The 17,676-nt window shown below is 48.6% G+C and overlaps 2 protein-coding genes across 2 annotated transcripts in view; one reads left to right on the top strand and one right to left on the bottom strand.

Moving 5' to 3' along the window:
* Iqgap1 (IQ motif containing GTPase activating protein 1) overlaps positions 1-8,124 on the top strand; it is a 92,543-nt gene extending 84,419 nt beyond the window's left edge. Inside the window, exons 35-38 of the mRNA XM_075953246.1 lie at positions 317-483; positions 645-767; positions 3,511-3,619; positions 5,608-8,124. Coding sequence (XP_075809361.1) covers positions 317-483; positions 645-767; positions 3,511-3,619; positions 5,608-5,721 — 513 coding nt within the window. The 3' untranslated portion in view covers positions 5,722-8,124. The remainder of the gene's footprint in view (positions 1-316; positions 484-644; positions 768-3,510; positions 3,620-5,607) is intronic.
* Positions 8,125-14,767: 6,643 nt separating this feature from the next.
* LOC142837511 (small ribosomal subunit protein uS10-like) lies at positions 14,768-15,148 on the bottom strand. Its single transcript, XM_075952618.1, has one exon. The coding sequence runs from the start codon at positions 15,050-15,052 to the stop codon at positions 14,768-14,770; it is 285 nt and encodes a 94-aa protein (XP_075808733.1). The 5' UTR covers positions 15,053-15,148.
* Positions 15,149-17,676: the final 2,528 nt, after the last annotated feature.

Raw genomic sequence — 17,676 nt, 5'->3', positions numbered from 1 at the left:
GAGATAATGCTGTCTGCATCTACGGACTTGGTTCATTTTCTTCCCTCTCAGGTCAGCATGTTTCTGAGGCTTAGACCAGCTTTGTAAGTAAAGTCTAAAAACACAAAAACCTGAGCACACAGCTCCCTGTTGCCAGAGGATACAGGCAGATGAGATCTGGATTTCATTTAGGTTGTGAAAGCTGGTCGCTGCCCACTAAGAACGGTTGGCATGTTTGAGTTCAGCCCAGCTAGGTTGTAGAGTTCGTGAAGGGTGCTGGTTCAAGAGGCACAGGCTGCCTGTCCTCGTCTCCCTAATTTTTATGATTGTGCCCCAGGATATCCGGAATCAGCGGAGGTACAGGCAGAGGAGGAAAGCCGAGCTGGTGAAGCTGCAGCAGACGTACACAGCTCTGAACTCTAAGGCTACCTTCTATGGAGAGCAGGTGGATTACTACAAGAGCTACATCAAAACCTGCTTGGATAACTTGGCCAGCAAGGGCAAGTGAGTCTCTGTTTGAAGTCATTCCTGGGGTTGTTGGAGGGGTGGGAAGAAGTAGAAGCCCCTTCTAGAGTGCAGTGAAAGAGTCTGTCCTCACTTCCATGATGTCTAAGACTTGTAGTGGATTAAAGTCCTCATAATGTGGTCTCTATTTCCCTTCACAGGGTCTCCAAAAAGCCTAGGGAAATGAAAGGCAAGAAAAGCAAAAAGATTTCCCTGAAATACACAGCAGCAAGGCTACATGAAAAGGGAGTTCTTCTGGAAATTGAGGACCTCCAAGCAAATCAGTGAGTGTTTCCTTCTTCTGTGCATGTGTGTGTGGTGGTGGTGGTGTGTGTGTGCTGGTGTGTGTGTGTGCGCGCGCGTGTGTGAGCGAGCATGGAGGCCTGTCAGTGTCAGGTGCCCTCTTCCTGTTCACCTTCACGCTTATTTTGGGAGGCTCAGACCTTCACTGAGTCTGGAGCGCATCAGTCCTGCTGGGCTGCTGGCTAGAAAGCCCCTGGGCTCCGCCTGTGTCCACCGCCTTCCTTCCCCTGCCTTACAGGCAGGGATGCACTGCTGTGCCCACAGCCTTATTTTACGTGGATGTTGCGGATCTGAACTGAAGTCCTCAAGCTGGGGAAGTAGCATTTTCCTGTGGAGCCGTTTCTTCCCGGAATATTTCCATTTCAACTTTGTTTTAGAAACTTTTTTTGTAAATTTGAATTCATCCTGTTGTTATCTTATTATTATTATTCTCTTTGTAGGTGGCTCTTTTATATATGTTTTTAGTGTGCAGAGCTAGGATTTACAAGCAGTTCATTAGCCAGGCAATAAGAAGAGAATGCATTTTTAAGTTATGTTTATTTTACCTGTGTGCACACACATACACACAGTGTGTACATGGAGGTAAGATGACGGCTTGCAGGAGCTGGTTCTCTCCTTCTCCACGTGGGTCCCAGGGACGGAACTCTAGCAGTCAAGCTTGAGGACAGGTGTCTTCACACCTCAGAAGTCTGCCACCTGAGAATGAATTTCTTTTTCCCATTTATCCCAGGCATTGACACCAGCATGTGTACACGCCCATCATAATCTCTCATCTTAGAATCAGGAAGCCGTTCCCTCATTTTCTGTGTCTGATCAAGATATACTGTCTTAGTTCCCATTCTTCTGCTGTGACAAAACACAGTGACCTCAGCAACTTAGAAAAGGCAGCATTGGGGGCTGGAGAGATGGCTCAGAGGTTAAGAGCATTGCCTGCTCTTCCAAAGGTCCTGAGTTCAGTTCCCAGCAACCACATGGTGGCTCACAACCATCTGTAATAGGGTCTGGTGCCCTCTTCTGGCCTGCAGGCATACACACAGACAGAATATTGTATACATAATAAATAAATAAATATTTAAAAAAAAAGAAAAGGCAGCATTGGTCTCAGAGTCAGCCCATGATCATGGTGGCAGGGACACCGGCAGCAGGCAGGCGGGCACAGCACTGGTGCAGTAACAGGAAAGTCACCTCTGATCCACAAAGTAGAAAGCAGACAGAGAGAGAGCAAGGCTAGGCCTGGTGTGGGCTTCTGACAAGCCAGTGGCACACCTCCTCCAACAAGGCCATGCCTAATCCAACAAGGCCGCACCTCCTAATCCTTCCCAAACCATTCCACCTACTGGTGCCCAACATTCAAACATGAGCCTCATTGAAACCACCATGCGTGCCCTCACAAAGCATTTACTTGGTTCCACATAGGGAGCAGCTGCATCCTTCCAGGAAGCCCAGCTTGCTTTGCCCCAGGTCAAAATAGTTCAGGTCTCTGACCCAGTGTCCTCTGGCAGCCCTGGCATTTTAAAAACTATTACAAAAACACACAACGTAGAGTTCACGTTGTAACCATTTTCAAGGGTGCAGTTCAGGGTTCGCGTTGCTAGGAGGGTTTCATCTGGTACATTCCCTCCCTGTGTTCCCCTCAGACCAGCCTCCGGGCCCTGCTATGCTCCTCATGGTCTGCACGTGACTGCATTAGTTACCTCACATTCATGAAGCCGTGCACTTCTTAGCTTTTGTGACTGGCTTGGACATTCACTTAGCATGATGTCCTAGAGATTTAACCACATGACAGGATTTCCTTCATTTTTAATTTTAAGGCTGAATGATATTCCATTGTCTGTACCACATTTTGTTTCTCATTCATGCACGGATAGACAGGCACTGTTTCCGCTTCTAAGCTATTGCGAGAGCCAGGTCTTCCGGTGTATGCCCAGAAGTTGGGGGAGGACCATGTGGTTCCTCACATTTTGACTTTCTGAGCACAGATGCTGTGGGTGGTCTTTTATCCTTGGTGTCCTCTTGTACACCTGAGTGGCTCTCTGTTGTGTTTCCATGATCTGGAAGTGTGGGGTGATGCACTTTGTTCTCTTGGGGAGCAGCGTAACCCTACTTGTTGCCGGTACTGTGAAGCTTCCTGTCCTGGGGCAGCGTGTACTTGGCATGCTTAAGTGTGCACATGTGCTCTGTCCGCCAGAGCCTCTGCTTCTCGCCCACTCTCTCTGCTCTACCCAGTCAGCTCTCCCTAGCCTCAGACGTCCGTGCAATCGCTCTCCTCCCTCAGCTCCCAAGACAGGGTTCTCTCTGTAGCCTGGCTGTCCTGGAGCTCACTCTGTAGACCAGGCTGGCCCTGAACTCAGAGATCCACCTGCCTCTGCCTCTTCCTCCTGAGTGCTAGGATTATAGGTGTGAGCCACCACATATTGCTCCTTTATCTCCTTTTATGACTAACTTTCTACGATAGCTTCAGGGAAGAGCCCCTGGCATCATCGCTTTGGGTCGGTGTGGCATTCCCTGTGGGTCCTCTTTGAGCAGAGTGCAAATGCTTCTTGGAAGAAGAGACCATTTCTCTCTCCCAGAGGGCATGGGAGGATGTCCTGCCCATGGTGCCTCCCCCGCAGGAGAACTCTGGTCCTGTACCTTCTACCAGGCGCCCCGATGTCCCCTCCCCCACCTGAGAGTATCATTACCTGAAAACGTGACGCTCACCCGTATGGTGTTGTGTTTCAACAGGTTTAAAAATGTTATCTTTGAAATCGGTCCAACAGAAGAAGTTGGAGACTTTGAAGTGAAAGCCAAGTTCATGGGAGTTCAAATGGAGACTTTCATGTTGCATTATCAGGTGGGTGCGCGCAGGCGTGGACCTGAAGCTCTCGGATGAAGTGTGTATTCCAGGCCAGGCTGTGTAGTGAAAGCCATCTTCAAAATCCAAAGCCAAAAATCATCAGAAAACTGGGAGGGTTCATAAACAGGGTCCGGACCCCTCTGGCTCTGTGTGTAAACTGGGAGGGTTCATAAGCAGGGTCCGGACCCCTCTGGCTCTGTGTGTAAACTGGGAGGGTTCATAAGCAGGGTCCGGACCCCTCTGGCTCTGTGTGTAAACTGGGAGGGTTCATAAGCAGGGTCCGGACCCATCTGGCTCTGTGTGTAAACTGGGAGGGTTCATAAGCAGGGTCCGGACCCCTCTGGCTCTGTGTGTAAACTGGGAGGGTTCATAAGCAGGGTCCGGACCCCTCTGGCTTTGTGTGTAAACTGGGAGGGTTCATAAGCAGGGTCCGGACCCCTCTGGCTTTGTGTGTGCGCCGCCTCATAGGCCTCCTAGTTCTGTCGATTGGTCTGTTGTTTTTGCAGTGCTGGGAATCAAACCCAGGGCCTCCCACACGCTCTACTCCTCTGTGTCTTCTCCCTGCCCCGCTTCACACTGCTGTGGTCTGGCAGACAGGAGAATGCCTTCTGTGAGCACTCAGACTCTGCACAGGATGCTGTCTCCTCACACAATCGGCTGCCCTTCCTCTCCCCCTGCCTGCCTTCTGCCCCCATCACACAGTGAGCACTTGGCGTGGCGTGTGTGCGTGCGTTGTCTGTTGCCTCCCCTGCAGCCTTTCCCCACAGCCTCCCTGGCGGCTCTTCCCCTTGCCTCAGCAGCCCAGAGAGACAGCCTCTGTTGACGGTGTGAGCTGATTCATAGTTCCCTGCCAGCCCCAAAACTGTGAACTCTTAAAACAGTCTGTCTTAGTCATCTCCATTTCCTTCTCTGGAACCAGGAGTCTCTCCGAGCGTATTAATCCAATAATATGAAGGGTTTCTTCATACACTGTTCCTAAGAACTGCTACACACAAGCCCTTACCCCGTGGGTCTCAGCATCTGCTAAGGAAACACGCGCCGATGCTCAGATTCATGAACTTGTCTGGTTCACAGGTGCATTTAGTTAGGTCAGGCAAAGAGGACGCACCATGGTCCCCAGCCTCGTGACACTGTTATCCCTTCATGCCCTTTGACCCTGGCTTTCTCGTCACAGTCTCGCAAGTTTAGCAGTAGAGACCCTGACAGTGTGACGGAGGCCTTCAGGACAGCAGAGAGTGCTGAGAAAAAAGCCCGTGTCAGTCTGGACCACCCCAAAGCCAGCTCTTTTTGATGGCCATGCCACCCGACACCCGTGAGCCTCAGCAGCTCATCCTTAAAGTTCAGATAATCACGCTTGAGAGGATTTTTGTGACGACTTGAAAAGATACTGTGTAATGCGTCTAAACGATGCCTCTCGCAGGCCGGGCAGCCGATGAGCGTGTGGTCCTCTTTGCAGTGGAGTAGAAGGCAGAGTCTGCACATGAGAGTACACATTCAGTATTCAGAGGCCCTGGGTTCAGTCTCCTAAGCACAGGAGCCCAGCAGGTCATGGAGCTAGAGATGCAGCTCTCAGCTGGTAGAGTGATGTTTGGCACAGTGGCACACACCCATTGTCCAGACCAGGAGACAGTAGTTGGAGGTCAGCCTGTCCCAAGGAAGACTGTCTTAAAAGAATCTAGCGGTCCTGATCCAGCCAGTCTCATTTTCAGCCACTAGCGTATTTCACCACGAATGTTTAGAATATTTCACTGTAAATTTAATGATCCCCTAAGACCAAGTTAGCCTGCGGACCCCAGGCTAACTGGCCCGCACTCCCTGTTGCTCCAGCACGCGGGGTATCTCTGCGCTAGGACCTTTTCGTCTCATTCACTGCATCTCACAGCTGGCACATAAGGCCTGCCTCGCCCCTCCTGGCTCCTCCCTTCATGGGGCCCTTCCTTTTCGTGTTCCAGATTTGACGGTTAAAATGTTTCCTTTTCAAACAGGACTTGCTGCAGCTACAGTATGAAGGGGTTGCGGTCATGAAGCTATTTGACAGAGCTAAAGTAAACGTCAACCTCCTGATCTTCCTTCTCAACAAGAAGTTCTATGGGAAGTAACTGGTCCTTTGCTGCCAGCCCAAAGAATTTAAAAAAGACAATGCCTTACTGCCGCCCTTCTAGGATCCTCCATTACTTCTTGGAAGCAAAGGCCTGGTCCAGCGGTGCCTCCATCTCACACTCCTGAAGCCCCGTGTTTAAGTCCTCTCCCTCCGATGGGACGTTCAGTGTCCTCTTTTAATAGTGAAGTTGTATTTCAGGCTTCAAATTACACCTCCCATCCCGCTTCCCTCATTTTCTTCCACCACGTAGGAAAGAGTGGAGCCCCGCCCAACCCTATTCTGTTAGGGTCTCCTAGGTGGTGTGTGTTTTACTTAGCAATAAGGATGGCGGGATTCAAGTTCTTATTTAGCAGTGAAAGCTGGCAGGTGAATAGCGCGTGCGCATCAGATTCACGGTGAAGGATGACCCACGCGAGCAATCAGTGGGTGAAGACTGTGACATCTTCCATTCCGCCGCCCTTGTGGGCGGAGCTAATTCCAAGTCACTGTTCTCTGTTCATATAAAGCAGCTTCAGGAGGAAAAGAGCAGCTGCTTTTGAATTCGCCATTAAATCTGGGCAGCGCTCTTAGCATAGTCCTTCCTGGTGAAGGAGAACCCCACGATCATAGCCGGCCATTTAGAGACACTGAGCCAGCCGAGGCACCCGCTTGGAGCAGTGCCCTGAGCTCCATTCAGGGACAGTGTCCGCTCCCTCCCTCCCACAAAGGGATGGCTTACCCTAGCCCGAAATGTAATGTTTTTTAAAACTATTTGTATTCCAAGAGTGCCTTACTAAAGTATAAATTTATTTCTTAAGATGTGAGCAATAGGAATCTTAAAGATTTGTAAAATGCTTTAGAATACCCTGAGAAAGAGGCGTTTCTTATTGGGTTATCTGTATATCTGAATTCCCGAAGCTTCTCTATGGCTACAGTAGGGCTTATATCTTAGCAACAGCAGCCAATCCATGTCATGTTGGGAGTCCACACCCATTTCCCACTCTCCTCTGCCGCCACGTTTGTGCTTTTATTCCCAGAACCCTGGACCCTCAGGCGCTGACTAACAAAGACTGTTCAGTTTCATGCATTGAATTTGGAAACCTCTGCTCTTAGATTAAAAGTCATAAACTTAAAAAAATCTGTTTATCCAAAAAGATAGATAAATCATACTACTGAGCCTTCAATTTCTTCGATGTTTTGGTTCAGTAGTCTTGCATAAAGCATAAAACTCAAACTAATATTACCGAGTTTACTGATGTATATCGAAAGCCAATAAGCCATTTTAGTTAGTGACAAGATAGCCAGGTGGTGGCACATGCCCTGAACCCCAGCTCTTGGGAGGCAGAGGCAGGTGGATCTCTGAATTTGAGGTCAGCCTGATTTGCAAGTTCCAGGACAGCCAAGATGGTTACAAAGAGAAACCCTGTCTTACCCCCCCACCACCGTGGTTAATTAGTGACAGATATGTAGCATGTTCCTATTCCAAGTATAAGCCTTGGAAAAGTGTCCTTCGGAGTCCACATGGGCCTCCATGAGTGGGTACAGGTAGCGGTGGGTGCTGGGGAAGGAATCTGCCACCAGTGACCCTGTTTTCCATTAGGTTTTGAAACATAATTTTCTCAGAAAATACTGTCTTTAGGTTAAAGGAAAATGCTCAAGCTGGTGTGGCTGTTCATGTCTATAGTCCCAGTGCCCAGAGGCCGAGGCAGGAAGATCACTAAGTCAAAGCCAGCCTAGGCTACATAGCCATACCCTATTTCAGAGAGAGAGAAAAAAAAATAGAAGAGACACTGTTGTAACCAGCAGCACCTCAGACAGGACCTGCAGGTGTGGCCAGTGTTCTTTTTTCTTTTCTTTCTCTCCCCCCTTTTTTGAGACAGGAGACAGGGTCTCTAACTTTGGCTATACTGGAATTCTTTGCAAGCCAGGCTGCCCTAGAACTCACAGATATCCGCCTGCCTCTGCCTCCCAAGTGCCGTGATTAAAGGCATGAGCCGCCATGTCTGATTCCAAGTATGTTTTATTAAAAAGAATGCCCATCACGAACATGGTCGCATCGGCCACCTCCAAGACAGTAACGAGTCCAGATGGCAGTGCCTTCTGGCGTCCCCGTAACTGGAAGGCTGCTGCTTCCCTGAATGCCCAGCTAGAACTGTGCCCCGCGCCCTCGGAGACCTTCCCATGGCTGCGGTGGGTGGACAGGTCACCCGCGAGCCTCAGCTTGGCACACTGGAGTCGTGCGCACGTGTGTTATTTATTAGCCGCCGTCTGTCTTGGCTCCCTCCGCCCCCTGACCTTCTCTGACCAGCCATCATGACATTTGCTATGAATTCACTTCCTCCCAAGAATTTGGACTGGCCGTCAGACTGTTGCTACATACAATTGCCTTTGTATCTCTGTATGGAATAAAAGGTCATTTGTCCCTGTTTGTGTTTATTTTTCTGTCATTGTTAGCAGTTCCTGTTAAACAGTGTTAGCTAGCATAAGCTTAAACCACCACTCCCCTTTGTAGTCGCTTTTAAAAAGAACAAACCACATCTGCCTTCAAACCACGGAATTCCACTTTTAAATTATATTTATTTTGTGGGTATGGAGGTCAGAGCACAACTTGGGAGTTGGTTCTCTCCTCCCACTACATGGGTCCCGGGGATGGAATTCAGGTTGTCCTGTTTGGTAGCAGGTGCCTTACCTTCTAAGCCGTCTTGCCAGCTCTTTGATTACTGACTTTTTTTAAAAGAGTTCATACACACACACAGTTTCTTTCTGCTTGTACACCTGCACTCCAGAAGAGGGCATCAGATCCCATTACAGATGGTTGTAAGCCACCATGTGGTTGCTGGGAATTGAATTCAAGACCTCTGGAAGAGCAGCCAGTGCTCTTATCTGCTGAGCCATCTCTCCAGCCCCCAACTATGAACTATTTTAACAAGATGTTTAGCCTTTCAAAAGTGTATTATGCTTAAAGTAGCCTCAACATAAGAAATGTAGCGAGGGACAGACTGTTGCCACTGAACTGTGATGGGCTAAAGCCTGAAGGTTTTAAAATGCCTTCTTATTTTATGAACAGCACACCAGGAACTAAGCACATATGGAGAGTGTGTTCCCTGGAGGCTCCTGTTATACGTAAGTCACCAGAATTGACTAGGGTGAGATGGATATGGAAAAAGTAAATCAGCAGTCAAATAAATAAATAAATGGGAACAGGGAATGATGCCAGAAACATGGCTCAGTGTGTAAGAAGCATTGTGGCACAAGTATGGAGACCTGAGTTCAAATCCCCAGAAAGTCACATCAAAGTAGGCATAGTAGCACATACCTAATTCAGTGTTCCTGCAGTGAGATGGGAAGTGGGGACAGGAGAATCTCCAAAAGCTGGAGGGCTCATGAGCTTGGCACATGAGGCAGTAAAACGAGACTCTGTGTCGAAGTGGAAGGCAAGGACCGACACCTAAGGTCCTCTGGCCTCTGCATGAGTACCAGGCAGTGTGCACCAATGCTCACACAACCTTACATAAGAATGCACGTCTCTAGCATCTTATATGTTTGTAAGCTAGGCAGATGTGCAAGATCAGTGGCAATGTGATAGAAACAATAGTTTAAGCGGCAAATTGGAATGCTTTGTGTGCTTGGCTGCAGTGACCCCCTCAGGAAGAGTGTCGGGGTCAGAACATGGCTTCCCTGACCGGGGACTTTATGGAAGGAACCAACACAGGATGAGCCACAGATTTCTCGTTCTGAAACACGTGGTGCCATCGGGCAGGCTGGTTATTGGAACATGAGACCTGTTAGCCTGTGTTCTACATTGTCCTGCAAAGAAGTCAAGGTACTAAAAGGGGACCCCTTAAATACAGAGAATTGGACAGCAATGCATGTTTTTATTCCTTGCAGTGACCTGACTAAAAACAACTATATAGAGAAAGGGTTTATTTTGGCTCGTAGTTCCAGGGAGTGCAGTGCACCATGGCAGAGGGCATAGCAGCTGTGAGCGGCATGGTTGGTGATGCCAACCAGGAAGGAGAGAAGGAATGTCTGTTCAACTGGCTTTCTCTCTTCCCCCTTTTGATTCTGGCCAGGACCAGAGCCCATGAAAAGGTCCCGTCAGATCCCAGGGTGGGTCCTCTCCGTTAAATCTCTCTGGAGACTCAAAGATACACTTAGAGGGGTTGGAGAGAGGGCTCAGCACCAAAGAGCGCTTGCTGCTCTTGCAAAGGACCAGGGTTCAGTTCCCAGTACCCACGTGACGACTCACAACCAGCTGTAGCTCCAGTTCCAGAGATCCAGCGCCCTCTTCTGGCCCCACAGGCACCAGGCACTCATGTGGTATGCAGACACAGATGCAGGCAAAACACACACGCACAGGAAACAAAGGAGCTGTGTCTCCTGGGTGATTCCAAACCCAGTCAAACTGACAAGATTAACCACAGGCAAAATCCAATCAGTGAAGTTGCCAGGGAACTGACTCAGGCAAAATGAAGGTCATCCCTCAGCTTATGGCCATCTCAGAAACGCTGGGGGTGCCCCCCATTTAACCCTAAAAAGATTTTAGGAAACCTTATATCTTCCACACATTTGACTTCAAGGTTGACAAGTGGTTTGTTTTTGTCGGTTGGTTTGGGATGGTCTCAGTAGGATATTAGCATCCGATTCATGTTGCCAAGGACAGTTCTGACTTCAGAGCATCTGTCCTCACCTCTGCAAAGCCATGGGATTACAGATGCGGGTGCCCATGCGAAATGTGGGGGCTGGGGTGTCTGTAGCTCTGTGATGCGGATTTGCCTAGCACCTGCTTCCAAGTCTAATGACCTGAGTTTGAGCCCTCAGGACCACAGGGTAGAAGTAGAAAACCAGCTTCCAAACGCTGGCCTCTCCCCTTCATGTGTGCCATGCATCACACACAAGTGAATAAATTAATGGGTTTTTAAAATTAGAGTTGTGTGTGTGTGTGTGTGTGTGTGGCCATAAAGTTACTAAGTCAGCCAGAAAAATCATTGCATGTTACCTTTATTATTATTATGGCTGAACCAACCATAACTATGATACAAATAAGAAGCAAATCAGAGTTGGGCAGTGGTGGCTCAGCCCACCTTGGATCCCATCATTCTGGAGGCAGAGGCAGACGGATCTCTGTGAGTTCAAAGACAGCCAGCTCTACAGAGTGAGTTCCAGGACACTCAGGACTGTTACATAAAGAAACCCTGTCTCGTAAAACAAAAAACAAACAAACAAAAAAGCAAATCAGAATCCCAGTTAAATGTGCAAATCTCCAGCTTCAGAAACTTTCAGTCCCTTGAGGTAGGGTTGATCACAGCCAGTGACTGAGCATAATAGCTGAGCAGAGTGTGGGTCCTTGGGGACCGGGCCGGGCTCCCCTCCAGTGTCTTCCTAGAGTTGTCTCTGACTTTGTTGCCAGTTTTCATCCAAATCCACTGGGAAGTGGCACAAGTTTGCTTTTGTTTCTTGAATATTCTGAAAGGCTTGGGAGATGCGGCAAATAAAACATGTTAACCACACATGGCAGAGAAGAATCAAAGGGGACTGTTTTAATAATTCTGAAAGCTGTTTGGAACTCACTTCTTGAGATCAGTGAAGGTTTTCTAAGAATCCTTAGTTCTAGCCGGACAATGGTGGTGCACGTGTTTAATCCCAGCACTTGGAAAGCAGAGGCAGGTGGATCTCTGTGAGTTTAAGGCCAGCCAGGTCTACAAGAGCTAGTACCAGGGCAGCCTCGAAAAACCATAAACAGACAAGTAGATAACTCACCCCAAGGGCTTATAGCAGAAATAATAACATGCTTAGGTTCCACCAGTTTTTTTAAAATTGAGTTTTGAAACTATTTTTACTTAGATGCATGAGTGTAGAAATACCCGCGGAGGCCAGAAGATGGCATGGTAGCCCCTGAAGCTGGAGGCAACTGCCTGACGTGGGTGTGGCACCCAAACTTGGGTCTTCTGCAAGGGTAATGCTTTTAGCTAAACCATCTCTCCAGGCCCCTAGGCTCCACAGTTCCATTGGGAGTTCTATATGGTTTCAGCGAAAGGCAGACTACTTAACATGGTCAAGGCCCTGGATTCCATCCCCAGCTCTGCCTCCACCACCCAGAAAAGCACTTGATAGGAAAGAAACATTACCTGATTTGAAAAAGGATTTATTTTTTTGTTTTGTTTTTCTTTTTAGAGAAAGGGTTTCTCAATGTAGCCCCAGCTGTCCTGGAACCCCAACAGGCTGGCCCCTAACTCAGAGATCTGCCTGCCTGTCTCCCAAGTGCTGGGGTTAAAGGCATGGGAAAAGATTTATAACCCAGCCATTACATTCGGTAGGACTTGGGAGGTAGATTAGGGGCTCCGTCAAGATTCTCAAGGTAATGTAACCCTTGACTTAAAGATAGCAGACACAAGGCAAAACGCTGGAGGTGCTTTGGGAAAAAAGAAATAACACTTGTACTGAGGAGCTGACACAAGCTAGAGTCATCAGAGAGGAGGGAGCCTCAGCTGAAAAAAATGTCTAAGATCAGGCTGTAGGCATTTTCTTAATTAGTGATCCAAAGAGGAGGGTCCAGATCATTGTGCGTGGTGCCATCCCTGAGCTTGTGGTCATGGGTTCTCTAAGAGAGCAAGCTGAGCAAGCCACGAGGAGCAAACCAGTAAGCAGCACCCCTCCATGGCCTCTGCACCAGCTCCTGCCTGCAGGTTCCCGCACTGCTCCAGTTCCTTCCCGACTTCCTCCTGTGACGAGGCGGGACATGAAAGTGTGAGTCAAACAAACCCTTCCCTCCCCAACTTGTCACGGTGTTTCTTCCTAGCAACAGCTCTGACTCTGACGGCTTTGCATCACACCTTTGAAACTGTTTTATTATGGAACACTACGACCGTGTAAGAAGAGACAGCATCATGAACTTGTGCCATCTGGCCTCAAAAACCGTCAGTGCCCCTCATGTTAAACTCACATCAGTTACGTCCCCCGCCCCACCCCACCCCTCATCCCCGTGGTTATTTTGGCAGACCCTGATAGGCAAATGTTTAGGATGTGTCTCTGACTTAGATTCTCAATGGGAGCAATCTTACTTTCCAACAGATGTTTTGCCAAATCTGGGGATGAACGAGAGGCGTGCTCCTGGCATCCAGGGGATGATACAGAGGAGAAAGAGAGAGTGAGTGAAAGCCAGCAAGAATCCCTACAGCATTATTAGGCCTAAAAATAAGTAAAACACCAGACAAGGACCAAGGAGAGAGCTCAGCTGGTAAGGTGCCTGCTAGGCAAGCCTGAGAACCGGGGTTCAGATCCCTGGAATCAGGGGTCGCAGAAAGTGCCTGTAACCCCAGCCAATTTAGCTGAATCAATGAACTGAAAGTCCGGTGACAGACCTTGTCTCCAAATATAAAAGGTGGGCAGCAAGCGAGGAAAGACACCTTTTGTTGACTCCCAGTCTCCATCAGCATGTGGACATGTGCACACACAAATGCACACATACACACATGTGCGCGCACACATACACACGTCCATGCACACACATGACCAAACATACAGTCTGTGTTTCAATTTCCCCACTCTCACTCTTCTTATAACATCCAAACGGTTTGTACGTTCGCCAAACAAGATCACACCTTACATCTAATCTGACCTGTTTCTGAAATTCCCCTCTAGAAATTCTCTGGTTAGGTCATTTCTTCGCAGGGATCTGGTGATAGACCTTTAGGTAGAGTCCCATCCTGGGTTTCTTATCACATCTTTGTGTGTCGCTCAGTTTCAACCTGGCAGAATATTTCAGAATTTCCCCTGGCACATCGGAGGCTTATCTTTGGGTGACGGAAACACTGAGCGTTGGATTCGGTGTTGCCAGCTTGACTCATGCGTTACAAAGTTTCCCGGCAGAGTTGACACTGCCTCACCTCAGCTGAAGAGCCTCTTTTCAGCCCATGTAAGGCCCTGGGTAGGATCCACAGCACACTGCCTCCGCCAAACAAAAAGAGCTTCGTGTCTGTTCCTCACCTGCTTCAGTGGACTGGGCGGTCACTGACAAGGGCTGACTCCATTTTGTCACATCCCCTTAGCCAAAAGGCCGAGAAGTGATTGACTGCATAGATTTCTGTTTGCTTTGGTTTTGTTTTGGTTGGTTGGTTTTTCAGGACAGGGTTTCATGGTGTAGCTTTGGAGCCTGTCCCAGAAATCGCTCTGTAAACCAGGCTGGCCTCAAACTCACAGAGATCTGCCTGCCTCTGCCTCCCGAGTGCTGGGATTAAAGACGTGCGCCACCACCGCCAGCATTTTTGTTTTGTTTTAAATGTATGTAGCCCTGGCTGCTCTTTAACTTGCTTTTGAGACCAGCTAGCTTTGATCTCACAGAGAACTGCTTGCCTCTGCCTCCAAAATGCTGAGATTGAAGGTGTACACACAACACTGGCTGGCTAGATTTCTTATTAGGAGTTAACAACATCAGAATTCCTATTTTATTTTATTTTTTTATGTTTTTTTGACAGTCTTGCTGTGTTAACCTGGTTGGCTGACCTTGAATTCATAGAGATCCACCTGCCTCTGCCACCTTGACCATCCTGGCTTTTTATTTTTATATATGTGTATATGTGCCTGTGTTCATGTATGCACACATGTGCAGGTGCACATACTGGAAGATGCCTGGGGAGGCAGAAGAGGATGTCAGATGCCCTGGAGCAGGAGTTACAGGTGGCTCTGGGTCACCGATATGGATGCTGGGAACCAAACTCGGATCGTCTGGAAGAGCAGCGAAGTCTCTCTAGTCCCGTCCCATTACCATATTTTAAAAGTGACAAATGAGGGGACTTGATGCCTTCTCTGCCCTCCTCGGGTCCCCCCAGGCTTGTGCATACACATATGCATATACTTATGCATAACGCTGAAAATAAATAAATACATAAATAACCAATGAGCTTTGTGTAAAATGAAATAATTATGAACGGGGCTGGGCTGCAGTTCCTTTGGAGCAGGCCTGCCTAGCATGCATATAGCCCTTGGGACTGCAGAAGCCAGACACCACACACACATTTGTTTTTTTGTTTTTTAACTGATTAAGTCTATTTATTAGAACAGTTGACTTAAGCATCTGCAATGGTGACTTCAACCTCCATGCCCGGCTCAGTACTGATGGATGTAATCTGCTTAACCGTCTTGGAGCCTTCACCACAAGGTGTTTTTCTTGTAGTGATCCTCAGGGTCTTGGTGGGCATGCACACCGGCCCCTTCAATTTCAGGTTCTTCTCCTTGGCGCCTCTGATCAGGTCGGCACACACCTTCTCCAGCGACTTCACGTTGCGGCTGGTGAGCGTGTGCGTCGCCACCTCGGACTCCACGGGCGTCTTCCGGGTGTCTTTGAAAGCCATAGCTGCGTTGCGGGCTTCCTGACCGACTTGTTCCTCGGCGGGAAGCGAACAGCGGTGAGTCAGGACGGGAGCAGGCCGAGCAGAGCTCCACGGCGCACACCATCACGCCTCAGAAAGGCTCACGCACGCATTTGTAATCGCAGCATTGGGGAGGTGGAGGTGGGAAAACTGGTAAAGTAACTGGAAAAATAAGAGCTTGTGAGATGGCTCCTCGGTGAAGGTGCCTGCTGCCACCCTGACAGTGAGTTTGCTATGCGGGACCCACATGGTAGGAGGACTAATTCCTGCCAGTTGTCCTCTGACCGTCTCGCGTGTGCTGTGACACTCACGAGTCCCCTGACCCTTGTGTGTATGCACGTTTTGAAAAATGAATATTTGAGGGCTAGGGTACATGAGGCCCTGTCTCAAAAGCAAATAAACAACAAAACCCAGCAACAACAAATCGCTATAAGCACATCTGCATATAGCTGCTCGATGACCCAGGATGCTGTGTTCCCAGTCCTAGGAGGCTGAAGCAGGAGGATCACATACATGACCCTGTCTAAAACATAAAGTATCGTTATAAACTCCTGGCAGATAGATAGATAGATAGATAGATAGATAGATAGATAGATAGATAGATAGATGATAGATAGATAGATAGATAGATAGATAGATAGATAGATAGATAGATAGACATAGAGATATTTGGGGTGGTGAGATGGTCTCCTGTAGCCTAGGGTAGCCTGGAACTCACTAAGTGTAGAGGATGACCTTGAACTTCGAATCTCCCTCAGGCTCCAAGTGGTAGCTCAGGCATGAGCTACCATTTAAAAAAAATGCTTAAGGAGAAAAACACTTTGTGAGTTCATAACAAACAAACAAAACCATTTTTTATATAGATGTAGCTTATAAAAGAGGAAATAAAGCTCAACCAGGCATTTGCAGGTTTGAGAAGTCGAGATCCTGCTGAACTTTGTGCCGCCTAGCTTTCCCGAATATCTCTGCCTCCCCAGTTCCATCTTGCTGACTCTTCTTCTGCAGTTGGTGTGAACTTTCCCTGCGGCTCATTCCTCTGAGCTTCCAGCCTTGTCCACCGGTCAGGGAATACCCAGTTGGGAAGAAGTGTGGACAATCTCTCCGGAGCTTGTGCTGGACCACTGAGTCCCTTCTGAAGGCAGTGGGGAGCAAGAACGGCTCAGAGAGTTACCTCAGAAATTTGAAGGGTGTGCAGATTTGGAGGCGGGACTCCAGACAGGTTGTTCCTGGTGTCTATAGCTCTCAGGAGTCAGTTGCCACCCTCACCCCCACCCTGGAAAGGCACCCTCGCAGGTTGCACGTGGACACTCATCTCTTGCCCCCTGCAGTCCCTGGCAGGGCTTGGCTGATAGGAAGCATCTCTAGGAAACTGGAGAGCCCAGGGTTTGTTCTGCCAACTCCTCTTTCTACCCAGGATCCCTATCAGGCAGCTTTTCCAAACACTCACTTCTCCCCAGGGCAGTGAACAATCTCACCTCAAGACCCTTGGGGCCTCAAGCTAACGATTCCTGCTGTAACTAGCCCCCAGAGGAACCGCGGTATCCCTAAACTCTACCTTGCTTCTTAATTAACTTCCCTTCAAATTACAGCATTTGAGTATGCCACCTGTTTCCTGCTGGGATCCGGACCCATGCACCAGTGGACCAATTAAGGTCTCAGTTAGGGAGGGGGTTGGTGGCATGCATCGGGTGTTAGGAGGAGAGAGGTGGGGGCAGTTCTGGACGTACTTGGAAATTAAAACAATTTGCTGGCAGTTGTAGGAAGAACAATGGGCCCTGGATTCCTGGACCAACAAGCATTTCTCTCTCCTATTACAAAGGGGGGGGGGCACACAATGTCCCACCACCCTACACAGAAGATAAATACATAAGAGACTCTGATTTTTGTTGTTGTTATTGAGACAGGGTTTCGCTGTAGCTTTGGAGCTTGTCCTGGAACTAGCTCTTGTAGACCATCTCACAGAGATTCACCTGCCTCTGTCTCCCGAGTGCTGAGATTAAAGGCCTGACCACCACTGTCTGGCTCTGATTTTTTTTTTAAAGAAAGACTTTTTATTTGTAATTATGTGTATGCAGGTGCATCTGTGGGCAGGGGGCAGGCAGGGTCCCCCAGAACAGGAGTTACAGGCACTTGCGGGGCACCTGACCTAGGTGCTGGGAGCTGAACTATGGTCCTCAGCAAGAGCAGGATATGCTCTCAACCACTGGGTCATCCCTCTAGCCCCCAATCTTTGATTTTTCTCTTTTTTTCTGTCCTTTTCTTCTTTGAATACCGGCCCAAACCCTAAGCATACTTGTCCTATACTCTGGACTCCCTCCCTTTCTCTGAAGACTGCCCTATCGCCCCTGGCAGTGGCTCACCACCCTCCACCGCTAACCTGCCTGCTTTCTCAGTCCCTAACTCCAAGGCAAGACTTCTCCTCCTCTTCTCCATCCCTCTCCTCCAACAGCTGCTGGGATTTACAGCCTGCTGGCCCCACTGTTTCTCTCTTTAATTAAATTCTTCTCTAGCTAAAATAAATAATACAAAAGGAAGAAAAGCAGCAATAAAATTACAAGGAAAGCCAGGCAGTAACCCCAGCACTTGGGAGGCAGGGCAGGCGGATC

Source organism: Microtus pennsylvanicus, chromosome 18 (assembly GCF_037038515.1).
Source record: "Microtus pennsylvanicus isolate mMicPen1 chromosome 18, mMicPen1.hap1, whole genome shotgun sequence".
Lineage (NCBI taxonomy): Eukaryota > Metazoa > Chordata > Mammalia > Rodentia > Cricetidae > Microtus > Microtus pennsylvanicus.
This window is presented reverse-complemented; position numbering and strand designations above follow the sequence as displayed.